Source organism: Chenopodium quinoa, unplaced genomic scaffold (genome assembly GCF_001683475.1).
Source record: "Chenopodium quinoa cultivar QQ74 unplaced genomic scaffold, ASM168347v1, whole genome shotgun sequence".
NCBI lineage: Eukaryota > Viridiplantae > Streptophyta > Magnoliopsida > Caryophyllales > Amaranthaceae > Chenopodium > Chenopodium quinoa.
Window position 1 is genome coordinate 493,896 of NW_018743920.1, and position 26,093 is coordinate 519,988.

At 36.8% G+C, this 26,093-nt stretch overlaps 6 protein-coding genes across 7 annotated transcripts; 4 read left to right on the top strand and 2 right to left on the bottom strand.

The window, feature by feature from the left end:
• The first annotated feature begins 109 nt into the window (after positions 1–109).
• Positions 110–5,216, top strand: LOC110687764 (dolichol-phosphate mannose synthase subunit 3-like). The gene is made up of 4 exons (XM_021864397.1): positions 110–247; positions 2,218–2,344; positions 2,466–2,573; positions 4,795–5,216. Exons 2-4 carry the CDS (start codon positions 2,243–2,245, stop codon positions 4,852–4,854), a joined length of 270 nt encoding a protein of 89 aa, XP_021720089.1. The 5' UTR covers positions 110–247; positions 2,218–2,242; the 3' UTR covers positions 4,855–5,216.
• A 698-nt stretch (positions 5,217–5,914) lies between these two features.
• LOC110687765 (DNA-directed RNA polymerases I, II, and III subunit RPABC5) lies at positions 5,915–8,403 on the top strand. The gene is made up of 4 exons (XM_021864398.1): positions 5,915–6,073; positions 6,216–6,274; positions 7,257–7,351; positions 8,123–8,403. Exons 1-4 carry the CDS (start codon positions 6,038–6,040, stop codon positions 8,146–8,148), a joined length of 216 nt encoding a protein of 71 aa, XP_021720090.1. The 5' UTR covers positions 5,915–6,037; the 3' UTR covers positions 8,149–8,403.
• Positions 8,404–9,867: 1,464 nt separating this feature from the next.
• LOC110687767 (protein-S-isoprenylcysteine O-methyltransferase B-like) lies at positions 9,868–14,160 on the top strand. Its single transcript, XM_021864401.1, has 2 exons — positions 9,868–10,131; positions 13,022–14,160. The coding sequence occupies exon 2, from the start codon at positions 13,113–13,115 to the stop codon at positions 13,722–13,724; it is 612 nt and encodes a 203-aa protein (XP_021720093.1). The 5' UTR covers positions 9,868–10,131; positions 13,022–13,112; the 3' UTR covers positions 13,725–14,160.
• Positions 14,161–14,453: 293 nt separating this feature from the next.
• Positions 14,454–18,164, bottom strand: LOC110687766 (ethylene-responsive transcription factor-like protein At4g13040). Of its 2 annotated transcripts, none has more exons than XM_021864399.1 (7): positions 17,813–18,164; positions 16,900–16,949; positions 16,632–16,768; positions 16,415–16,544; positions 16,068–16,248; positions 14,943–15,064; positions 14,454–14,840 (listed from the first exon to the last, which is right to left on the bottom strand). In XM_021864399.1, the coding sequence occupies exons 2-7, from the start codon at positions 16,940–16,942 to the stop codon at positions 14,725–14,727; spliced, it is 729 nt and encodes a 242-aa protein (XP_021720091.1). In that variant the 5' UTR covers positions 16,943–16,949; positions 17,813–18,164; the 3' UTR covers positions 14,454–14,724. The 2 variants fall into 2 exon arrangements, with proteins under 2 accessions (XP_021720091.1, XP_021720092.1); XM_021864400.1 differs by lacking the exon at positions 17,813–18,164 and adding an exon at positions 17,214–17,494.
• A 101-nt stretch (positions 18,165–18,265) lies between these two features.
• On the top strand, positions 18,266–21,451 carry LOC110687768 (protein MAIN-LIKE 1-like). The gene is made up of 4 exons (XM_021864402.1): positions 18,266–18,393; positions 19,270–20,607; positions 20,688–21,113; positions 21,209–21,451. Exons 1-4 carry the CDS (start codon positions 18,325–18,327, stop codon positions 21,347–21,349), a joined length of 1,974 nt encoding a protein of 657 aa, XP_021720094.1. The 5' UTR covers positions 18,266–18,324; the 3' UTR covers positions 21,350–21,451.
• A 91-nt stretch (positions 21,452–21,542) lies between these two features.
• On the bottom strand, positions 21,543–22,398 carry LOC110687769. The gene is made up of 2 exons (XM_021864403.1): positions 22,315–22,398; positions 21,543–22,226 (listed from the first exon to the last, which is right to left on the bottom strand). Exons 1-2 carry the CDS (start codon positions 22,325–22,327, stop codon positions 21,604–21,606), a joined length of 636 nt encoding a protein of 211 aa, XP_021720095.1. The 5' UTR covers positions 22,328–22,398; the 3' UTR covers positions 21,543–21,603.
• Positions 22,399–26,093: the final 3,695 nt, after the last annotated feature.

Below are 26,093 nucleotides of genomic sequence, written 5' to 3' on the forward strand. Positions count from 1 at the left end.
ATACTTTTAAAACAGGCTTACTTAAAACCCTTATTAATTAAATGATCATATAAAGACCCGCCTTATTAATTTATTAGACGGATCTAACCCATGTTATAACTGTAGCGGGTCATGGCTTTTAAAAGGGCTCAAGGCCTCCATTCCTACCTCTCTCAGTTATTTCATTGAAGCGCGACTCTACGTTCTCCATTGAAGCGTTCTCCGCTGAATCTAATTCTGGTATCCCCCCATTGAAGCAGCTTCTAAGGTAAGCTGTTTGTTGTTGTTATCATCATATCAATTTCACAATCTAGGGTTTATATTTGATCTAATCTAATTTAGCTATCAGTGCTTTAAGTTTAGGGTTCGTAAATCTCAACTAATGGTTCTAAATTCTTAGATTATGAAACATCATAACCAAAAGAAAAGAAAATTATGAATATCCCTAAAATTATGAGATAATTGAATATGAAATTAGATCTCTTTTCCCTCCTGCCCTGCCTCAGGGACGGGCCTGATTCTATTTCTTACAGTTTTTAATTCTATGAATAATGGTAGCCTTGCTTACATGAAACTTGTTTTTCACGACCACCTAGTGATTTGTTTTCAGTTGTTTTGCCTGTCTGAGATTTATTTTTATTTTTTATGACATGTTCGTTGAGTAATTGTTAGAAGCTGCCAAATGATGAAATATACATACTGCGCAAGGGCTTTGAACTCATCTATTGATGAGGCTATGTAAAGAAAAATGACTATATTATCTGATGGCGGTGACAAATTTCCCAATTTTATGTCAAAAGGATGGTGATAAGAATTTGATCTGTATGAACTTATAACTGGGTGCTCTTTATTGATTCGTGTGATTTTATTCATGTAAGCTATTTATTATTTATTTGTCTACTCAGGTTAAGACTAGAAACTTGATGGGTGATTTGGGAGAATAGTCACTGTATCACTGCTTAAAGCATATTAAGATATCATTTGAAATTGGCTAATTGGACCCTTTAAATATGGATTTCTGTGCAATAATTTATTTCAAATGAGGACTTAACTAATATAAATAAAAACCTTTATTATGTTCACAACCTGAGCATTTGACATCAACAATATGATTATAAATGAAGAAGTTTAGAACATGGTTTGGAATTTGTGTTGATAGAAAATTTTGTTATATGGTCATTCAATTTGAATTTATGATTGCCACGAAGAGTTCATAAAGCATAAGTTCGGATTTGTATTGGTCAAAATTTTGAAGTTTTGATACCAAAGTTAACGCTGCGAGGCTTATTGTTTCTATGACAAATTTAGGTTTCTGTACTTCTGTTCAATTATAAGGATGAGGAGAGAATATTACCACTTTATAGCCTTAGAGTTACATCTTGAGTTGCCAAATGATGATATCTAAACATTGCGCATGGGCTTTGAGTTCATTTCTTAAAATGGCATGAAAATTTGTTAGAATCTGATGGCAGCAGTTTATTTGATTTTTGACAATAATTAGCGTCAAGCCATTATGTGGTTTATTTCCGACTATATCTTGTCCTATGTATTTTGGCTTGCTTATCTAGTTATCTTAATATGTCCTTTTCCCTCAGTCCTGTATCAACTTATGTGAATTCCTAGATTTATCGATTAGAATCAGCGACGGTTTTGCTTTGGGATCTCATGTGGGATTGTAATTTGTAAGAGGGTTGCTATTCTTTAGAACTTAACACAATCTGAGCTGCCAAATGATGATATCTGAACATTGCGCAAGGGCTTTGAGTTCATTTCTTAAAATGACTGTGAAAATTTGTTAGGATCTGATGGCAGCAGTTCATTAAGTTGTGTCCATATTTAAGCACCAAGTGGTTTATCTCTTACTGTGTCCCTTGGCTTGTCTTATGCACCGTGGCTTGCTTTGAATGACTTAATGCCTTATTATCCTGTATCCTTCTATATCAATCTTACTTACAAATTCCTTTATCTAATGAGGGGGGATCAACTACTAATATGACTGCCCTCCTCTCTCACAGTACATAGGATTTTTTACTATTGAATAAATTGTATTTAAAGGTTTTGTTTATCCTGTTGGCCATTGCTGCAATTCTTGATTAATGATTCTTAACTGATTTGTCATCTACTGAGTAAAATTAGCTACCAATTTGACTCCCCCCTCTTCTCCCTTTTGAAAAAAAGGACATAATAATGGTTTCATCTACTGAGTGAAATTAGCTCTGCATGGTGATTCATTTTCAGGACTCAGCATTTTCTTTTTAAATAAATGAAGCATATTGTGAAGATTTTGTCTATACTGGTGGCCATTGCTGCATTCTGGATTGGTCTCCTCCATACATCAATAGTTCCACAAAGCCAGACTTGGCTGGTGCGTCTCCGTATTTACCTGTTCTGTGTGGACTTTTTGTCTTTTATATGACTCTCCTTTGCTGTTTGCACTTTTACAAGATTAATACTTGTCTCAATTATCATTTCTTTCTGCTTTCCAGCTGCCTTTATACTTGATTATATCACTGGCATGCTATGGCCTATTGATGGTTGGCATCGGTTTGATGCGCTTTCCAACCTGCCCCCAAGAAGCAGTGTTGCTACAACAGGTATCTTTAAACCCCTCTTTTATTTTTTGTTTTCCTGATTCTGGCCTAAAAGTGAAGCTTTTCGTTCCTTATTTTGCATCTAAAAAGGACATGGGATGGGGGTAGAGACTAGAGAGGCAACTCTTGTATGAGAATTTCAAAGGGGACTGGAATTTTCTAAACTTAGGCCTCGTTTGGTTGAATGTGGGAAATGCAAATTCCTTGGAAATGTATATTCCCATGTAATTGGAATTCCTAGGAAATGCTAAATTGTGTTAGGTTAACCATGGGAAGTGGAAATTCCCATGGGAAATTCCACTTACCTAAGCCTCCCTAGGTAATTAAATACCCCCATTTTGTGGGAAGTGAAAATTCATGGGAATTTCTGCGTCCCATGATTTTGTCAACCAAACAACTCCAAAGAATTTCAATTCCTAGGAATTTCAACTTCTCATGTTTTTATTTATCAACCAAACGAGGCCTTAAAATTGCTGAAAGCAGACGCTCATTTTTCTTGCGTTTTATGAGAAAAGATATCTATTCTTTTTGTTGGAAATGCAATGGTGACTTTTATTTAAGTAGGAAATTAGGATCCGTTTGGTATCACTATGGTTTTCTATTTTTTTGGTTTTCAAAATCATTGATATGTCATTTGATGAATCAAAATTAGTCAAACTTATTAAAATCATGATAATAATGAAAACTAACAACAGAAAAGTGAAAACATGTGGTTTTTTGTTTCCAAAAAAATCAGAAAATTGAAAACAAAAAACGATGCCAAACAAGCCTTTAATAATTTGGTTGGATAGCAAGATATGAGGGATGCTTTTTATTTAACAGCTCTCCCCTTCTCCCAACCTTAACATCAAAATTCATCTCTTCCAAAATATCTAAATGCTGCATACTGTTGTCCGGCTTTGAAGTTATAGTATAGATCTAACCATGATTTTTTTTTTTTTACTACAAAACCTTTTCAATTCACTTAATAGGTACAGTTCCATTATACAGGAATTACTTGGAAACAAAAGTATAAACTGCCTTTGTTTTCTAGATGCTTCTTGATTACCGGATGCTCTCAGTATAGGTTGATCTTGCCACTGGTATGCACTTAGAATTTTTCCCAACAAGAGCTTCGCTTATAGAGGCAACCTTAGAAAAAAGTACTCCTAGGAATTATAGCTTTGTTCAAGATTTTGCATGAAATCAAATATTTAAATGTATGGGAAGTAACTAAAGGCTAGAAGAAGCGTAATGACAAAGTTTTCAGCAATAAGGATACTACTCATAATGTCATTATTATGAAAATGCTGCGGCTTGTTGAGGATTATACAAGTATTATAAGTAAGATGTCATTATTATGAAAACGCTGCAGCTTGGTGAGGATTATAACAAGTATAATAAGAAGATTTATGGGGGTGTTGTGAAGGGGAAGCGCAAGAACCCGGCTGTATGGGCAGCTCCTCCCAGTGGGCTGATCAAAGTCAATTGTGACGCATCTCTCAAGGATGGCAACTGGGTTGTTCTTGCTGCAGTGGCGAGGGATCACTTGGGTGCTGTAATATTTGCAAGCTCAAGATAGATGAGAGGTTGTTGGTCCCCTGAGATTGCTAAATGTGAAGCTATTTTTTTGCAGTTCGTTTGGCTCATAAATATGGCATTAAGGATCTTATTCTTGAATCTGACAACCGCATCATAATCTCACAATTTTTCAAGGGCTCTATCTTCCTTTCGGATTTAGATAATGTGCTTGAAGATGTTTTGGATGTCTGTTCTTCCTTTAACTTTATTTCTTGGTCCTATGTCAACCGTGAGGGCAACTTAGCTGCGCATCATTTAGCCTGTGTAGAGCCTTTAGCTTGTCAAGAATTGTGGATTAATAATTGTCCTAGTGAGATATATCCTTATGTACACATGGACAATTTGTACGCAAATTAATGGATGATAAATAAATAAAAAATAAAGGCTGGAAGGAATTTGGGTATTTCTAGCCTGTACTTTTAAAGTATGATGAGGAGAAGGATACTATGCCTATGGTGGTAGTTGAAGCATATCATGCATGTTATTATACTTGTTTTTATTGCTAGAAATTGCATATTCAAGTCTGTATTGAAGTATTGCATCTGCCAAAGTGCGAAGTCCCTATCTGATTATTATTTATTTTTTTATTTTTTATTTTTTTGTGTGTGTATGTGTGTGTATTTGCGGTTATTATAACTTAAGTTGCTGTCCCTTTTTTTTCTAGGATGTCATCGAAGCGAAGGACTTCTTGAGGCAAAAAGGAGTTGACATTGGTTCCGATTGATCAGTTTATGCAATCTCCGGCAATTTGGGAAAGTTTGATTTAAAAAAGGGTCTAGTTGCAGAATTAATACTAATTATAATTAGGCACAACCGCACAACCTTGATGAGAAACACGGACAATTTATTTATTTTGAATCCAAACTCGGACAAATCTGATTTGCTAGTTAAACTTGGTTTAGTGCTGTTTGTAATTTTTTAGCCTCTGGAACACTGATTCATTTTTTGTAGTCTTCTAAAACCCTTTTGAATTGGGTTTGTGTGTAAACAAATGTGTCGATCAACGATATTAATTTTGAAACAAATGGTGTATGTAACTTTTAGCTAAATCTTGATAATGATAGTTATGATACTGAACAAATTCTATATTGTGTCTATTAATTTTTTCATTTTTTTTGAGCAAATTCCATAGAAATGGCAGAAAATATCAAAATTTCTTAATTGCTTCGTTTTCTTTTATTACTTACTTTTCCATTCTATTGTGCACGTCACCAACCCTCCTTGTGTCTTGTTGGCATAATCATTTGCTTGGTTGCACAAGGACAAGGTTCAAGGGTTGGTAAGAAAAAGAAGGGATGTGAACCAAAAAAAATAAAAATAAATTATTGTACACATCAACATTTGCAAGTAAATGTGTAAATGCAAGTAACTGTGTTGGGTTCGGTAAGATCGTGGAAATCTAAATCGTATTTTGCTTAGGTCGGTTTCGATTGGGTGAGTCGAGTGACACCTCATACTTGCAAATATCAAATTTTTATACAAGTTGAAGATAAAACGCTAATTGAATTAGTAATTATTGGGTTCAACCAATAATTCAATTTTAAACAATGACAATGCAACAACGAACCTAGTAATTGAAATAGCAATATATTGAGTAAAACCAATAATTCAATTCTAACTAATCATAGTAAGACACATGTCTAATTTAACAAGTTAATGATCTTTTTTTTCTTTTTGTAGAACAAATATCTGTCAAAGGCCATTTTATTTTAAACTAATTGAAAATTTGTTTTATTTTTAGAATTTTAAAAGACCGTCCAAAAGTCATATTATTCCAATCCTGACATACCGCGGAATTCCAACGAGAACTAGTTTATATACCGCCGAAGCCGCAGTTTATTGCATCCTCAACATAAGCCTAAAGAAAGAGGCGAAGCAGCGGGAGAAGAGAGAGAAAGAAGCTCAAAATGATTATTCCTGTTCGCTGCTTCACCTGTGGCAAGGTTACGTCTTTCTCTTCCTGTCTTTGCGCCTTCTTCTTTTTCTAGGGTTTATCTGCTGGCCAATTTTTGATTTAGGGTTTTTCTTAAACCCTAATTTTTTTTAAAAAAAATTTTATTAATTTTGGGACTGAATGTTTTCCAGGTGATCGGAAATAAATGGGACACTTACCTTGACCTTCTTCAAGCTGATTACACTGAAGGGTATTTTTTCTACTTTTCTTCCCACTTTCTATTTTAATTGGGTTAATTTCTGCTTATACAGCTAGTATTTGGATTAGTTTTGAGTTTATTTTATGCAAATTTGTGTATGATTTTGAATGAGTTTTTGAGTTTCTGGTATTGGAGCTTCGCAATTCATATTTTGCATTGGTTGAATGTAGTTAGGTTAATTGTTCGACTAATTAAGCTTTTGTTGATGGAATTATGCATGTGAATGAATGTTACTTTTTTTGCTTTGTTGTTATAATTTAAACTTTGGCTCCAAAATCGAATCGGGGTGTGAACCGGATTGTCATAAAAATCTCGTTAGAATATAGGTATAGTGAAGCTGATTCCAGTTTTACTGGATAAGAGCTGAATCCCAAATTATGGGATGAAATACTTGTCAAGAACCTCCTTGCTTTTGACGAACTATTTTTTCCACTATTATATAGTATGACTATCTAATTTCTGCTCATTATCTTGTAAGTTTTGTTTGGGTGGTTGCGATTTTACCACTTTCAAATCATTCTTTCCTTGATTCTTCTGTCAGCAACCCCCTGTTTTCCAAATGTGCGTGTATTGCATGTTTTGGAGAGACCGAGGCTTGAAAATGTAATAATTGTTTAATGTATGCTAACATAGTCTTGTTGGTTTACCAAGTTAAGGTTCGCCTGCTTAGTTGCTTGTATGAGTATACTAAGAAGGCCTGGAAAATTGGAAGAGCCCAAAGAACATATTTATCTCTTTGTGTCTGTCTTGGGATCTTGGGGAGAGGTTAGCTTAGAGACATGGTTGTTGATATAATCATGTAGGCTTCATGTAGTCTTGTGATTTGACAATATCCTTGTATTGCCGTTCTGTTTCTTATACAAAATCCTGCATGATTTGAAGTTCCCGTAGAGGTTGAAACTCATAGTTCTTTAATAGTACAGAGTATTGGTTACAAATAACAGAGGTTGCTGACTGCATTGCATTTGCACAGGGATGCCCTTGATGCATTGGGGCTGGTCCGCTATTGTTGTAGGAGGATGCTCATGACCCATGTTGATTTGATTGAGAAGCTCTTGAACTACAACAGTAATTTTCTTATTTTCCCTTGCTCACACATGCATTTACACTTACGCACTCAGAGCACTTTCATGTATATATCTGCATACCATGTGGCATGTGCATTCTAAGGGCTTGGTTATATGCAGACGTAAACTCGCAAAGGAATCCAATGAAATATTTGGTTTGGACTTTTAAGTGTTCTAAATTTAATAACAATGAGTGGATCATAATTTATTGGTTTGTTGTCTTAGAGCATAAGAGTACTCCTTTTGGTTTAGTTGTGCAATTGTCTCTATCTGTAGTCTATTTGTATTGAGTTGTATAAGAGGTCATCTTATCCTCAATCTTCTCATTGACATGGATCTTAATTTTGATTGGCAATCTGCCTTACAGAAAATTTTAGACAAGGTGTTTGTTTGATGGTATGTGCTTGTTTGAAGCTAGAGTAGTGTAAAATCTAAACTTCTTTATGTGGAAATTGGAAACACATCTCCTATAATTGATGACACTATCAAATATTCTTTCCTGCTTCAAGTGTGCAAAAAAGACTCCAGAGTTAAGACTTGGCTTTGTTGTAGAAGATAATATCATTTTTCCATGACCTGATATGACCTCCTACCTTTGGTTGGGGCAAGTTTAAGCTGTTGGATACGGTGGCACAATACCCTATTTTGTTTCTGCCAGTCAACACCTGAGTATTAGTGTCACACTATCACTCAACCCATAGTCGTTTTATCTGTAATTTGTTTTAGGTAATATTTCATTTACAAGCTATCTAAACTGGATTGTTTCTTGCAGCTCTTGACAAGTCTGATACTAGCTGATCAAGCTTGTGGAGGCAGTGGTAGATGAAATGAAGAACGTTCATCTCTTTATAAATAGTAGTATCACAAGGTGAATTTGGTGGGTTAGAGTAGAGTTACAAGATTGTAATGATATGGTACTCGACTATGAATATTATCCTGGTCTGTTTTCATGAACTATTGCCCGTCTACTAAATTGAGAAAAGCTTGTCATGCTCTGTATTTTTCAAAATATTGATTTCCAACGACCTCACCCAAGTTGATGTTTCTCTTCTTTGTTTGGGTGGTGCAAATTCATCTATATTTATTCTTGTTAGTTTGTAGAACTCACAATAGACATTCCCTACCTCCAAAATCCTTCCTTTTACTTCATGTTACCCACCCTGCCATCAAACCCTAAATGCAGTAATGCTATACTCTTGGGAGTATTTTTGTTAACGAATTTCTGAACTATATGCACTCTTGGAGTTGGGATAATACCAAACCTTGATAACATGAGCAATCAATGAATTTGATTATAAGACTCGTAATTAGAGTTGGCAATCTTGGACACGATATGACAACACAATATGGATCCAACTCAAAGTTACCGAGAGAAACCTGAACTTGATATAATAACGAACATATATCAAACCAACTGATCATAAGTATTTTAAATGTATATGGTGAACAACCTGAAATCGATATAGAACCATACATGAACCCAACTTGTTTACCCATTTTGCTAGCTCTAGTCGAAAGTCATCGTAACTATGCAAGCCATACAGCTGCCCCCCTATTTTTTTGCAAGCGTAGCAATGTTATGATTTTCTCTACTACCTAAACCTCGGCATTAGAGGAAATTGAAATTTGCTGATTGTAATGAGAGCTTGAATGATGTCCAGATAGCTAGAATTAACTAGGTCACTACCACTATGAAATTTTTTCAAACCTGCAAAGGAGAACAACTTATGTTCTGGAAGTGCTTTCTTCACTCTCTATTACGTGAACAGATAGACAAAAGAAACACTTTTATTTCGAGTCTTAACCAATAAGGCAATAACCAACAATATACTGGCAAGCAACCCTTGGCCTTTCTTGACATAATTCCAATTTGACTCTTGGTGGTTTCAACGGGGACGAAGCTTGTAATCTTAAATTACCAGGGCCGAGTTTATTACTTTCTTGCATGTATCAATATATAATCTACGACATACATACCTAATCTAGTAATCTCCAATGAAATATTTGGGACCCTGAAATAGTCATTTGGTGCTTAAGATTAAAAGGCATTTTTTCGGTTTACTGATAGATACAGGTCAGGCTGAATTGGCTTATGCTCCAATAGGTTGGACCTTGGAAGATGCCTATGAAAATTTGTATCGAGTCAACGTACTTACGTACTAACTAATCCACATGTCAAATAGGGTCGAAATAGTTTGTGTTGTACTTCGTATTGAAAGATCACTAATAAAGTTGACCTTATATGGTGATGATTAGCTCTTTTTTTTTACTCCTACCATCATGACAATTAATATTCCTTGTCTTTAATTACTTATTCTATATTTTTATACTAGTATGTCCTCCGTTTCTAAAATATCGACATTGTCAAACTTGACACAAATGCTAATACATCAATTTGACCTCAGATATATATGATTAAATATTAGTAAAAAAAAATTAATATTATAAAACTTTATGTAAATATCTATGTACCATATATTTCATGATAAAATTTGTGTTTTATACAATCCTAAAAAACAAAGATTCAAAATAGTGAAAAAAGTCAAAGGTGTCGATTATAAGAGGTTTTCAGTCACTTGTTTCATCGTTTTATAAGGATCTTCCACTCAATTAGTCACTTAATCTACTTCGCTTTTTCTCTGTTTATTTTATTAACATTATTGCAAAAAATCAGCTACCAGAAAGTTGATGTACAAAAATTGGTAATTTATAGGAAGCCCTCAAATTTGCAAGGCGAAATCACAAATCTCAGTATCATCCTTGCATAGGGTGTTCATCCAGGTTTGTTCTCTTGTTCCTCCCTCTTTCTTTAAGCGTTGGATAGAAAAATTAACCTCATTTTTTGGGTTTGATTTTCGTTATTTGGATTTGGGGTTTTTCAGCTAGTTTAGTACGATTAGTTTTTCAAGATGCAATCTTTAGGTTTTGCACTCTTGATTTTGTTTTTTGATATTTGTATTACTTGGTTATGATATTGGAATCGTAAAAGTAATATGGTGCTGTATAAATATGATGCTTAATACTGGGTAATTGTAGCACTTAATTCCTCCTTTATTAGAGCTTTTATGTGGGTAATTTGCATTTTTGGACAATTATTCAGAAAAACCAAAAACTTGAATTAAAGGGAAAGTGTTTTACCCTTTGTTTGGCTTTATAGCTTATGCTGGTCCTTTTATGGTTGAGGGTGGAGGAGATGATTGATCCCATGAGGTAACACATAGAATAGAGGTGCACTGTGGAATTTGAGCCTAGTTGTGATTATTCGATGGGCTCGTTTTCGAGCAATGTTGGATATTTCATGTTAATATTTGTGTGTTTGATTGCTGTACCTGTACCCGGAGTTTTTTGTTCTGCAGAACTTGCTGAAAAGTTATTTTAGACATTGTTTTTGTACTTAATAGTTGAATAGGTGTCCGTTATATCTTGTGCTCCGCATTGTTGATGAAAACCTTCGTAATTCATTTGGCAGTGTGAATGGAAAATCAGTTGAAAGTCTCCCTTATGGCCCTATTGTTCATAATGGGATAGTTCTTGATATGGGTGGATGTGTGGTTTGATGTTGATGATAAGGCATCAAATTCTAAACTTTATTCTAGGGGTGAAGCTATCAAAGCATCCTAGATAATTAATACTCCCTCTTTTACAAGTAGTTTTGACACTGTCCCAATCCCTCTTGAGACTATATGGCATAGTTTTAAAGAAATATCCTTCACATTAGTTATGTCATTTTTAACAATTCACTATCACATAATTTAAGTAGTGGCCTTTTGGGAAATCTAATGATAAACCAATACCATATTAGGAATGGCGACAACTTTTTCCTAACATTCTCAAATAGTACCATAACTACTAAATTCTCAATGGAGTGGGTAGGTTTAAGTGCTTAGGTTGAAAGAACTAAAGAAGCAAAGCACCTAACGTCTCTACATGTTTTCTTGAACGGATCTTTCAAGATGTTTAAGTCAATCACCTTCAATCTTTTGTTAAGATCTCGCCAATCTTGAATTTTTAAGGATCTCCACCTCTTTGTTAGTTGCATTTCGGGATCTTAAGGCTCCATCACGTCATAATATATGCTGTGATTCTACAGATTTAATGCGAGTGTGTATGTTAGTGAGTGTGTTTTTTCTTTTTTGGGATAAAAGTTAAGCATTTTATTGAATATGGTGCTTAAAAACATATAATGTCTATATGGCCATAGGGGAAGGGGCCCATAGCCCAAGTAGACAAACCTGAAATGTTTTAAAATGGAGCCTAAATAATTTGCTTGCTATAGTCATGTAGTTGTCTCTGTTCCGTCGATGGTCTAATGGGTTGGTTTCCAGAAAGGGTGTTACATATTGCTTGTGCTTCAGTTGATTTGATCTGTTTGAGCAGTTAAGAGTTCACTTATATGTAGGAAATCACAATCTGGGTGTTTTATGGTGGATGCTGTTCATAAATTGTGATGGTATTATTAGTACATATTTTAAATGCAAACTAGTCTAGAGTACCGTTCTCTATTCATATTTAAATTGAATGAATGGTGAAGCCATATATGTTGCATTCCCACATATGATAAGAAATAGTAGTTTCATGTTTGCATACGATAAGAAATAGTAGTTTCATGTTTTAGATTTTGTATTACAAGCCTAAGTCAGGCTTCTGCATCATTTGACTACTATTTGGATCAATTAAAAATGAAGTTCAGGTAATAGAAATGTTGGTTTTAGAAAAAGCTCTCCATTTTCTTAATGCTTCATGTGCGCTTTAGGCCCAGTTTAGGGCATATCTCGTTCATTTAAGTGTTACCAAATTACTGAACTGGGTTCAAGTGTTGCATTTAAAGTTTCCTATCCCATTAATCTATACTCAGCTACCTAGTCCTTAGTAGTACTACTCCTGGTATGATTAATTTTGCAAACTGGATAGTAATTGATTAAGCACAGTAGCACACCTATGGAATACCCTGTTTTACCTCTCCACAGAAAATGAGTCTTCAGTGGTGTTGGGATGCTGTGATATCGATGTATACACAACTATGAAGCCTATTATATCTAACTGAGCAACGTGACTGATATCATCACCTACCTTAGCCTATGTAAAGAAAAAATGGTAAATGAAAGATAGAATTAGGAGCTTAGGATAGCACACATTCATAAATAAAAAGCAACATGACTGATTTTTTTTTTTTTTTTAATTATGATTATTATTATTGTATCCAAGTAATATAGGTAAGCTTCTAACAAATAAAAATAATGAAAGATAGAATTAGGAGTTTAAGATAGCACACATTTAAAAGTGTCATTGGAGCTCAGCAAAATTCTATATCCAGAGACTCAAGTATAGGGATTACAGTAACTCCAATGCTTTCACATTACATAAATTCTGTTAAAATATTTTTATTTGAGGGCCTGTTGAATGCCCTTCTTTTGTTTTCCCTACCTATTAAAAAGCATCAAAATTTGAAACAATTTTATGCTTATCAATGTATGTTTTATTTGTTCTGGCATTCATGTGTGGCTGCTATACTTTCCTCTCATAAGGTTTCTGCCTTGTAAGTTTAGGTGCCTTTTACCGTGGATATCAGTTTTCTAATCTAGATAGCAATCCCATGGCTGTTTCTCCACTGTCTGGATTTCATATAGCACCAAATCTTAATTCTGACATTTTTTTTTCTCCTTGTTGACAGATTTAAAGAAGGTATTGGAGTTAAAGTTAGGGCTCTGTTCTCTGCAAGACTTGCATACATTGCTTTTATAATTGAAGATTGTCAATTCTACATGTTAGCCTGCTTTATAGGAATGGATATGTTCCACAATACTGCTAGCAGACAGCTATCACAAATGTTTTTAGCAATTTTCTTCTTTCACACTTCTGAATATTTTCTAGCCATCACTATTCATGGGAAAAGGAACGTGACCCTCAAGTCTCTCTTGATAAGCAAGCACTACATACTTGCCATGCTTTTCTCACTGGTAGAATATTTGGTCGAATATTCATTCTTTCCTAGGTTAAAGGAATTTTGGTGGTTAAGCAACTTGGGTCTTGTGTTGGTTGTGATTGGTGAAATCATACGCAAAATGGCAATATTGACAGCTGGAAGGTCCTTCACACACCTCATCAAAATACAGCATGAAGAGCATCATAAACTGATAACCCATGGTATCTATCGTTTCGTACGCCATCCTGGTTATACTGGCTTTCTTATTTGGTCAGTAGGTACTCAGATTATTCTCATTAACCCCATATCAACCATAGCATTTGCCTTAGTAGTTTGGCGTTTCTTTGCTGGACGGATACCATATGAAGAGAATTACTTGAGGCGCTTTTTTGGAAATGATTATGGACAATATGCCCAGAGGGTACCTTCAGGCATACCGTTTGTGAAATAGTCTAGAGTGGTTGCTGACATAACATGCATTCCCGAGCTGATGTGCAGCATGCTGACATTTGAGCGGCTTGATATGCTTCATATGCCGGACGGATACCATATGAAGAGAATTAAGCTTTTGACTTGATTCATTTTTCCACCTCCTGTTTGAACTGTTTAAAAGCATGGTCTTACTACTCAAGCCAAGGGTACATTCAGAATGTCACATAAGAGCATGCTGTAGAAACTGCTGAAAGTGGCAATCACGACTGTAGGATAGATGGTGTAGTTGCATTTGTAATCTGACTGTAGTCAATATTTTTACTCTAGCTATGTTGATAAAGTACTGTCTTGAAGCTGAAGTTGCATTTGCTGCTGTATGAATCTTCATATCCAGCTCTTTGTTAACAATTAATACAGTGAGTTAGTGATAACTGAAGCAGAAAGCAGTCTCTGCATCTGTTTGTGCCGGTCTGCTCTAAAATAGATTAATTACATTTATTTGATTTTTTTTTTCGCGCTGATTTTGGATGTTTAACTGCTTTTTCATAATTGCTAATTCGAGTGAAACAAACTAAAGAACCCATTGCAAAACACATTCTAATCTACCCCCTATGTGATCCTTGTTTTCTCTGCGGGCGTTCTCATCTGTTTGCTTTTGCCCATCACCCCTCTTTGCTCTCCATTTCCAGGGAGAAGAAATGGCATGAAAAAAATAAAGTATATGCTGTTAGAGACTTAGAGCCAAAAGTTCGACACCTGCTGAAAGCCTGAAATTGTAATTGAATATCAATTCTGAATATATGGAACAACTACTAACTGTGTGAGGTGAGCTAGATACATTTGAATCAACAAAAATGCTAATAAATCTGATGTAAATCTATCACTGTATAGAATCGCTAAACTAAATCTATGCATCACTATCTGCTTGGCAGCAGAGGTAAGTTCTATATCTCCCAGCCTTGCTAAATCGAGAGTAATTTTCGACAAATGCTTAGCCACGAATTCTACAAAAAAAACATTTAGGAGTCTAGATTTGCATCATCAGAGGCTGAGGATCCCTCTGCTCCTTGTTCACCTTCAACAGAGTTTTGAAATGAAGGTGCTGCTTTTCCGGTGACCCGCCCTCTTCTAGTTTCTGAAACATTCATTTACACAGGTTATCAGAAACAGTAAAGACTTAAAAGTAGAAAAAGAAAGAACAACCAATTTTAAAACCCCAAATCATGAAGGTAGTTACTTTTGTTAGTTATAGCAGTGCGTGTCATCGCCAAAAATTCAGGCCATGTAAGCTTTCTAAGTTGTTGCTTCTCGCCTTCTGTGAGCTCGAAATTGGGCTCTCTCCCACACATAAATGCAGCTCTGCACAGAAACAAGGATGCCTTAGTCTTTAAAATTGACACTTTAAAAGGAATTTTGTTGACACCCCAATTCATAAAGATGTTAACACGAGTAGTATTTACATTGTAAAGGCAACATGAAAGATAATGTAAAGATTAGAAAACACATAGATTTAGAAAATACGTAGGCGTTAATCACCTAACAATTCATGGCCATTAAATATTGCAAGTAAGTAAGTTGTGGTGGGCCAAATGAGGGTGTATTTTGTTGGGTTAGCATGGCTCAAATTCTATAAGTTCAATTAATTATGTCTCGAGGTATTTAAAATTTCTAGAAAATTCTCGTATATTGAGAAATTGATAGAGAATTGTAGAATAATTTAAAATTGGCGAATAGTCATAAAGATTCTAAATTTATATGGCAATCTATATAGCATGTAGAATTTTCCACACACTTCTTCCTCCTCTATACATCACCTATAAATAGTGGTGTTGGGCATTATTTGTGGCATGTATTCACCTACATATCCTCCAATACACCGATACATACTATACATGTAGATTTAGGAAATAAGTAGCCGTTAATCACCCAACAGTTCAAGTGGCTATTAAAATATAGGTAAGTTGTGTTGGGCCAAATGAGGGTACATTTTTAAAAATAAATCATCAAAAATGGAATAAAATGATACCTCATTCTATACATCACAAAAAATCCATATAAAAAATGCCATACTAGTACTTCTTTTTAAACAAAAGATCCCAATCATCCCATTATATACATTGCTTAAGATATGAAAACGCTATTACTCGAGTAATGAACTATTTGTCATCATCATTTATACGACAAATTCGACCTAAATTAGTGAGCATATATTTTCATTCATTTCTACTCCAGTATAGATATCAAAATGGAAGTTTATGAAAGCTTGTAGATGATTATGTACCATTTAGAAACCTAAAAAGCCACTAAGATTATATTTGTATTTTTATATGATCAATATATATATATATATATATGCACAAACCTGTCATATAAATGGGCAGCTTCTTCTTGTGATCTAACTGTCCCTAGATGAATTTGTATCTTATCAACCTTTATTGCTGCTTGCCACTTCTTATTCTTAAAGTAAACCCCTGTCATGGCACATTGTTCTTCACTATGTATTCGTCTTCTGCGGTGCTGCTTTCGTCGTTTCACTTCTATCTCTAGAAATAAGAATGCATTACAATGACAACCAACAAGATATCACTCTAACTACTCTTTATTCTTCTACAATTACATGTATCTTTTATGGATGTTATAGTTCTTTTATAGTAATCTTTTATGGATGTTATTATTTTTTTATAGTAAGCATGTAGAATGCAGACAAACCTATAGTAGGTTGAGTATCCAGCTCTTTTGACAAATTTGAACCTATAATACTTGGTTGAATATGCTGATCTTTGGAAGAGCCGAAATCATTAGCTGTTACCGGCTCCATTTCTTCCAATGGATCACTCCTCTGATAAAAAAAATTGCAACATACATATATTACACACAAATACACAATAAGATAAACGAGTTAGTCATATGTCATTATATAACTTACCTCCTCAATGCGTAAATTCATATCATTGAAAGTAATGGGATACACACTGCCAGAGTTTGAGCTGTATGTAGCATTTTCAGAGGCATTTTCGTCTTGTAACGTAGGGAATGGAGCAAGAAACGAATTCTCTGCGGTGCCTGCAGCAATGTCACACAATTTAGACTTGGTGTTAGTTGAAAGGCAACACAAACCAACTTATCAATACTCTTCATTGTGAAGTGTACGTGTGTCAAAAATTTGAAACCACATAAGTTCTATACAATCATACCAGTACAAAGTCCCAAGAGCCTGCGCCTTCGTAAGCTCACCATAGTTTATCTGTGTAAAGTAGAGCAGCAATATAAGTGAGAAATACCTTCAGCAATATAACAGGAATACACTATTAATTCAGAACATTGTCAGAATACAAGGCACAAATAGATGCCAAATTCAAAGCCATATTACGGCTCCAGCATATGCCTTTTCTTTTAATCACTTTTTTCCCCTTTTTCAAACAAAATCAGTTAGTTATTTAGTATGATATGTAACTAGAAGAGCAATTTTTGGACAAATTCGAGCTAAAGAATGATTTAACATATGAACCTTTACAGATGATCAGATTCATAGGGCCGCCAAATGTAAAAACAAGTACTCAAACTCAAACTCCCACAGAATAGGCAAAGTACAAGAGGAAAAGTACTCAACAGAATCAGAATTGATGTAAATTGTAAAGTAAATAAACCATTAATCACATCAAAATCGAGTCGAAACGAAGAAAGCAAGAAGGTTCCTATAGGTTTATTTTTCCATGAACAAAAATATTTCCACCTAAACAAGAAAAGTGGATTTCAAAGAAAAAGACAACCCCTTTTTTGATTTTATTCTAAGTCTTCTCCAAGTCAAGCTAGGCTAACCTACCACCTTTGTAACATTGAAAAAACAGAGAAACTAATACCAAAATTAGACCCCAAAAACACAATCAAATGCAGAGTATATGATCAAATCACACAAAAACTAAACAACTTGGTGATTACCCATTAAATTAATTAATGTAGTACTACACTAATGAACAAAAAAAAATTAGCAAACACTATATTATCCAAGAATACTTGACACAGAATATAATCATTAATCATCAAAAACATGTAAATAGATTAAAATAAACAAAAATCACATAAACATTAAACTAATTTACTCCATACCAGTCAAAGGATTAAGGGTTGTAGGGCAGTAGGGTTGTGAATTTTAAATTTTTTTTGTAATTAAGCGAATTACCAAAAAAATTGTGGAAGGTGGTAAAGGGTAATAAAGAGAGAAAAAATAGGTTGTTGAGGGTCGATCATGCAATCTACCACCTTCCACCCTATCTGCTATAAAAGATTTCTCCTTATCGTCGCGGCATTCGGGTTTATACTCTGTTTAAGGAAAGGAGGAGGAGGAGGAGGAGGAGGAAGGTGGTTCGGCGGTGGTGGTTGAGGAGGCGGAGAGAGAGAGGAGGCGCGCGCAAACACACGCACACAAACAATGTGTGAGAAAAGAGTGTGGTGCGGTGGGACTCTTTATTTTTACTGAATTGCTAAACATCGCCCGCGAATCTCCACATAAAGCCCACAAAATTAGAGTGAATTGTCACTTTTGCCCTCAAAGTAAAAAACACAATTTCTTCTCTCAATTCTCTACTTCCACTTTCTCTCTCTAAAAAACTTTCCGAGCGATGTCGAGGCGGCCCGGCAAGGAAGTGGCGGCACAGGCGGCGGGTGGACAGCGGTTTTCCGGCGAGAAGGTATTTTTTATTAATTTTGTGTTTAAAAATTAAAAAAAAAAGGTCGGAGGCGGTGGCGGCGCCTAGGCCAGACGCCACCACCACGGCGGCGGCGCCTAGGCCAGACGCCACCACCACGGCGGCGGCGCCTAGGCCAGACGCCGTGACGGTGGCGGTGGCGTCTGGCCCAGGCGCCAGAACCACGGCACCGGCGTCTGGCCTAGGCGCCGCCGCCGTGGTAGTGGCGTCTGGGCTAGACGCCGCCGCCACCGGCACGGCGTCTGGCCTAGGCGCCGCCGCCTTTTTATTTTTTTTTGGTTTTAAATTTGAAATTTAATTTTCGAAAATAATTATTTTTTTTTTGATTTTTTTTTAAATTTGTTTTTCTTTTTTTTAATTTTAAATTTTATGTTTCTGATTTTTTTTTTATTTTGTTTTAAATTTTGTTGGTTTTTTTTAAAAAAATTTTATGTTCCTCTTTTTTTTTTTTTTAATTTTTAATTTTATGTTCTTGTTTATTGTTCTTGTTTTTTTTTTTTTTGAATTAGTTTTTTTACTTAAAAAAAATTTTATGTTCCCTTTTTTTTTTTATAAATTTTTTTTAAAATTTTGATGTTCTTCTTTTTTTAAGTTTTTATAATTTTATATTTTTCACTTTGTTTTTTCCAATTTGTTTTTTTTGGGTAATTTTTTTTTTTGCTTTGTTTTTTCCAATTTTTTATTTATTTATTTATTAGGTTATTAATTTTTTTATTTTTAGGTTGTTAATATTTTGTAATGTTTTTAATTTATTTTCCATCATATGTATATTGTTTTATTTATTTATTTTAATTACTTTTTTTATGTTTATATTACATGTTTATATTGCATATTACATGTTTTGTTATTTTGTGTTAGGCATCGTATTTTCGTTCTGGGGCTGGGAAGAGTATGGACATTATGAGAAGTACGATGAACTCAATGGAGAGCTCGGGGCCCAGACACGTTAGATCCCGTGGTATTTCGGCCTCGGCTCGTAGAGAACGGGTGCACTATTCTGAGGATGATGAAGATGATGATGGTGATGAGGAGGAGGAGGAGGAGGATGCAGATGAGGATGTGGACGATCAGAGTGGACCATATGATGATTACGGTCCATTCAGTCAGAGGCTTGATGATGTGTATGAGACGCGTAGGGTAGACGTGCGTAAGGGTAGAGATGGTAGATTTGTTAGTAGATCTGGCACATCATCTGCGTCCACTGTGTCTGCGGTTAGCAGAAAACGGTCGAGGGCCGTTAATGATTCTTGGGTGGTGAGGGGCGAGGTGGCTGGGGGACCTATAGACGGGAGTGTGATTCCTAGCTTTCTAGGACACATCGCTACCCGTATTTGGGAGGACCAAGAGCGGGCTTTGGATAGCGGCATTTTGAAATGCCAAACCCGGGAGAGGACTTGTAACTTCTTGTGTAGTTGGGCTGAGGCTTGGCCGGAGGAGAGCGAGATGGTCGGCCGATTGAGGGCCACTAGAGTGAGCCACCTTCCTGCCACCATGCATGAGAGGATTGACTCGACGCTGATCACGGCTTTCGTTGAGCGATGGCAGCCGGACACGAACTCTTTCCACCTTCCGTTCGGTGAGATGACGATCATGTTGCATGACGTCGAGGCCATCCTTGGGATTCCCGTAGAGGGAAACCGAGCATCTGTTGTCACAGATGCGGATCAGGCAGATTTATTGGCGGAGCTGTTGGCGGTGGATAGGGCTGCGCTGTACACAGCGGCACTTGGTGTGTGGGATCACGGCGGTGTTAAGATCGCAGCAGTTTTGCAGCGATGTTTGCACCCCACTTCACGTAGGACGCAGGACACACAGCTGGCTGCATATGTTTTTCTTCTTCTCGGGTGTACCTTGTTTCCGGATAAGAGCGGAAACAAGCTCAGGCCACGCGACATAGTTGACGCGTGTGAGCCCGACAGAGTAGGCCAGTTTTCTTGGGGGTCGGCTACATTAGCGTACATGTATCGCCAGTTAGGATTCTCGAGCCGGGCTGATGCGGCAGGTATCACTGGATGTATGACGTTGTTACAGACGTGGATATACGAGTATTTCCCGGCGTTTCGACCACACCGCGACCCGGTTCCTATTGGGGATGGCCAGCCACGTGCCTGTGCGTGGAGTCCGCGTGTCGAGAAGAAGTCCATTGACCGCCTGCGATCGATACGGTTATTGCTTGACAGGATGTCCCCATTAGAGGTAAAGTGTTTAAATTATTTCTACTTTTATAGTTTGATGTGTTTATTGTATGAATCTTACTAATTTTAAAAAATGTGCAGGTGAACTGGATGCCTTTCGGCCAGAACCCTAGTAATAGGGTACCCAGGACCCTCTACACGGGACTGATTCAGTATCGTGAGATCGTAGAGGCGTACATGCCGCAGCGCTGTCTTCGCCAGCTTGGATATGTCCAAGTTGTTCCTCCTCCACCAGCATGGCCCAGTAAGGCCGTCCGATCTGCGTCGTTGAAGGAGTACGTCGTCCAATGGCCGGCAAGCATGATTGGCACGTGGGAGCAGTTTCCGATGGTTGCCCGCATATGGATTGAGCAGTTGCAGCGGCCGCCAACTGGGGTGGCTGCCATGTGTGACCAGCACTACATGGAGTGGTACAACCGGCACTCGCACCCGAGGTTGATCAGAGACGTCCACCACGGCGACGACGCCGATGATGATGATGTGCCACCGCCCACTGCCGTGGATGCGGTACGTCTCATAAAACATTTGTAGTTGTGTTTTTTTTCATATAATACGTCTCATAATACGTCGTTATTGAATTTTATGTGTTTTGTTATGTGTAGTGGATGGGAAAGATGACGCAGTTGGGACACAGACTTTTTGAGGAGAGGGACAACATGACGACTGCAACAGGCAGAGCTGTTATTGATGAACTGGAACGGGCCCTTGAGCAGTGGCAGTGGGCGTCACAGAGAGATTATTGATATGTCGGCAGTGCATTTATAAAACATTTTCCTAGTTGTTTGTAAAAGTTAACATTATCTGTTCTTATAATTATTATTTTAAGTTCTTAGAATTTGACATTATATTTTTAGTTTTTATAACTTTTATTTTAAGTTGTAATTAGTGGGCATACGAAAACTAAATACAGGTTCACATTTAAATGGGAAAACTAAATACGAAAATTAGAATCCGAAAATTAAATAAATGGGAAAAACATAGCAATAGCAATATTAGGTCACATAGAAAAGGCAACTAGATTGTTCCACTGCTGCACCCGGTCATGATATAACGCATCCCAGCCCTCTACGCTTGCTGTACGAATGGTGTACCACGTTGGTATAATCGGTGGGACCGGAAAATCGGGTGACAGGTCCAGTCGGATGAAATGTCTGTATGACGGCCCCAGAAATCCAATAGCAACCTCTCTTACCGGTCTGGTGACGGTCTCACGCGAACACCAAGGCAGAACCGTGGTACACGGATAGTAAGCTCGACCATGCAAACCAAGGCCGAAATGCATCACTGCACACTTGTAGATGTTTGCAACGGCGAAGAGATCAAGGGGCGCGTCGAACCAATGATTTTGACCGCAACGTCCTCCTCCCCACCGGATACGCTGCAGAGACCTATCCAAGTCCTGTCCGTACACGTGGCGATAAACAGCTCGGTTTGAGGCGATTTCACTGTACATCAACTGACGCACTAAACCGTAGTTGTCTTCACCCATCTGAAACACATCAGCCACAACCCGAAATCCACAGTTACCATCTGCAACCACATCATTCCACCCGTCCAGGAACGGCATCATGATGTTAGGGATCCTGTCTTTATATGGAAAATGTTCAATGTCCATTCTGCCTGTTGCACACATCAAAAAACACAATTAACAAGTTAGCAGAAAACTAAACAAACACTCTAAAAAGTAAATTAAACTAAAGTACCGTACCGGTGCCGGGCATATTCACCGACGAAGAAGTTTGACTACCACTTGATGACGATGTACGACCACGGCCACGACCACGACCACGACCACGACCACGAATGTACTCAAACGCACTCCTTTCCCGCCACTTACCATTTACCAATCTCTGCTGCCACTTACCATTTACCAATCTCTCTGCTGAATCTAAGTTCTTGTTGAAAAGGTTGTAGGCTTTGACTTTCACGCATTTGTTGATGTGCCATGTGCACAGTAAATGGCTCGACTCCGGAAACAGCTCCGCTATAGGGGCAAAGAGACCTCCCTCACAATCGCTGACGATGGCCGATGGCTGAACACTTGGGCCGATGTAATTTCTCAACTTCTCCAACACCCAACGGTAACTCGCAACCGTCTCATCCTTCATAACTGCATAACCAATCAAAAAGTTCTGGTTCGTTGGAGTCATCCCAACCATCTCAACCAGTGGAAACTTATACTTGTTTGTCTTGTACGTTGAATCGATCAGAATCACAGATGGCCAAGACGAAATCATATCAGCACAATCAGGATGCACAAGGAACAAATGAGTCACCTCCGATGTGTCTTCATCAGATTCAAACCAGTACAGGTAACCACGTGCTTGTGCCTGGTGTAGAAGCTGCTGTATAGGGTTCCTTCCCTCTGACCGTTCAAACCTCAATTTATGTCTGACGTTGTAGATGTGTCTTCGGTTTGGCTGGTCTTCAGGAAATTTCTCCAACACAGATGCTAATATTTTAGCAGGCTTCACTTGAGCATCACTCATTTCTTTTACAATTAGTTTCGCAGCAGGACTTAGGCCACTTAACTGTCGATGACCCACTTCATATGCGATCATCTCATGGTTGTGATACCCCCATTTACCGTAACTCTTCACTTCCCAACCGTCACCCCTTTGCTGTTGTCGAACCTTTACTCTGAACTGACACCCACAACCTTTCCGCTTTGTATCAAACCGAATCGCTTGACTGAAATCTCGTTCCTCCCTTTTGCGATAACGGTCGCATCTCAAAATGCGATCCATTCTACCATCCCGTTGAGATTTATGAGTTGCTACTACTAAACAAAAACCTGATCTAATTGCAACCTGTTTCGCCCAATCAACCGCTTGTTGAGCATCTTCGAACAGACCATCGTGTACAAAAATCCCACTATAATCATTTCCGTCTCCACCATAATCCTGCAACAATAACATATAAATATAATCACATAAGAGTAGATTAAATTAATACATTTGACACAACATTAGCACAAAAGCAAAAACAATAATAAATTATAAACAACAAACAAAGAAATAAACAAAAAGTATTCAAAAAAAAAAAAATAACAAAACACAAAAATAAAAAACATAAACAAAACTTTAGATTAAATAAATAAAAATAAACCAAAAAAATAAAAACAAAAAAAAAACATAAAACGAAAAAAATTGTAAAAAAAAAAATAAAAAATAAATAAATTAAAAACAAAAACAAATTAAAACAATTAAAAACAAAACAAAAAAAAACCAAAAAAAAAAAGAAAAAAATTGTAACACAAAAAAAAAAATAAACAAATTTTAAATTAAATTAAAAAAAAAAAAAAAAATAGTGGTGGCGCCTAGCCAGGACGCCGCCACCGTGGCGGTGGCGTCTAGCCAGGACGCCGCCACCGTGGCGGTGGCGCCTGGCCAGGACGCCGCCACCGTGGCGGCGGCGTCTTGGCCAGACGCCACGGCCACGGTGGCGGCGTCCTGGCCAGGCGCCAGAACCACGGTGGCGGCGTCCTGGCTAGGCGCCACCACTACGGTCACGGCGTCCCGGCAGGACGCCAGCCGCCAATTCGTGGTTTTAGATGGCTTCGTACCTCCTTTTCCGGCGTCAACGGCGTCTCTACGGTGCATCTACCCGACGTTGAGGGCTCTTCGGTTTCACTCGGCGATCCAGTCCTGCTCCACATTTTTTATGAGTGAAAAATTTTATTTTCGGTAAAAATTAAAACAAGGGCAATAATGTCAACATTTTTAAAAAATGTGGGCTTTATGTAGAAAAACGCGGGCGATGTTTAACAAATCCCTATTTTTATGGAGAGGTTGATGAATGATAGAATAAGAAGGTTGAACGTATGTGTATGCTTCTATAAACCCATAAAAATAAAAAATAAAAAAAATATTAAAAAAGAAAAAGGTGTATTTTAAGGTTGATTTTATTTAAATGACCAATTTTACCCTTGAAATTGTGATTACCTATTATGGAAAGATTTGAGGACCAAATTTAAGGGGAGTTTTTGGTATATTGCCATGCAAATTTATTTATTGCCCATATATTTTGGTATTGTATCATCTTGCTATTGGTTATCTTTTAAGATTTTGTATATTAAAGGACTTACCAAATTTATTATGGGAATATTTAATGGGAAGGATGGGATTCATATTGCACTTTTTGTGTGGTTTCCAAATTTTGACAAGTATCCAAATTATTCAATCATGATCAAGTTCAATTTTCTTTGATGAGAGGCAATATTTTTGGTAGAATACAACTTTTATATCTTTGGAAAGTAGGTCTTGTTTAGTGGATGGTGGATTGGTGGCCCTGGTGGATGTTATTTCTAATACCCCGTATTTGTTTATTTTTCATTTTGAAAGAGTGATTTACGCGATAAATTTTTATATAATAACATTTTTATAAATTGTGTGTGCGCCAACACATTTATTAATATAATTACTTTGTAATTACTCACAAGTCACAACTCTAATACCGAGTATAGTAAACATAAAAATCTTGGAATTGTCATACAAACACTCAAGAATTCACCAACACTCCCTTAACTACCCTTCATGTTGTCACAACCTAGGATTAAAATTTGTATGGTGGCTATGACATTCAAGGTTAGCTAGCTTTAGCTATCACACATTACTCATTTATTTGCACAATTGATGTATTAAGTAGTGAGAAGGTATTGGGTGCGGGCTACCGTACGCAAATTATGCGTACGACAAACTTGACTGATATGTTTCATTTGTTGGCTGATATGTTTTTTGTGTTGGCTAGTTGTTATATTTCTTTTGTTGGCTGATATGTTTTGTTTTTTTTTTTTTTTTTAATGTTTAATATGTTTCTTTTGTTGGCTGTTATCAGAGATCAGTTGACTGGTATATTTCTTTAGTTGGCTGATATCTTTATTTTGTTGGCTGATATGTATATTTTAATTGTTGGCTTATATGTTTCATTTTGTTGGTTGAAGTGTTTATTTTGTTGGCTTACCTAGTACTTTTATTCACTGATTTCATCCATTTGTTTGCTGATTTCATCCTTTTGTTGGATGCTATGCTTCATTTGTTGGCTAATATGTTCCTTATGTTGTCTGATATGCATCTTTTGTTGGATGATATGTTCCTTTTGTTGGCTTATATATTGTTTGTTGATATGTTCCTTGAGTTGACTAATACGTTTTTATTAATGTCTGATATGTCCCTAATGTTGACTGATATTAGACATCAATTAGCTTATATGTTCATTTTAATGGTTGATATGCGTCATTTGTTGGCTAATATGATTAACAACATACAATATATTTTTATTTCCTTCTTTATCCTCTTTCCCCTCTTTCTCTCTGTTTCAAATGAGAATGGGGTTTCTCATTGACAACAAACAAATAAAATCTTCACACTACCACAAATCCTCACGCCACCACCATAACCACCGTCGCAACCGCAACACACTCCCCTGCCAACCAACAACAGCAGCACCCAGCCACCATCAAACCGCCACTAGCAGCGAACATCCCCC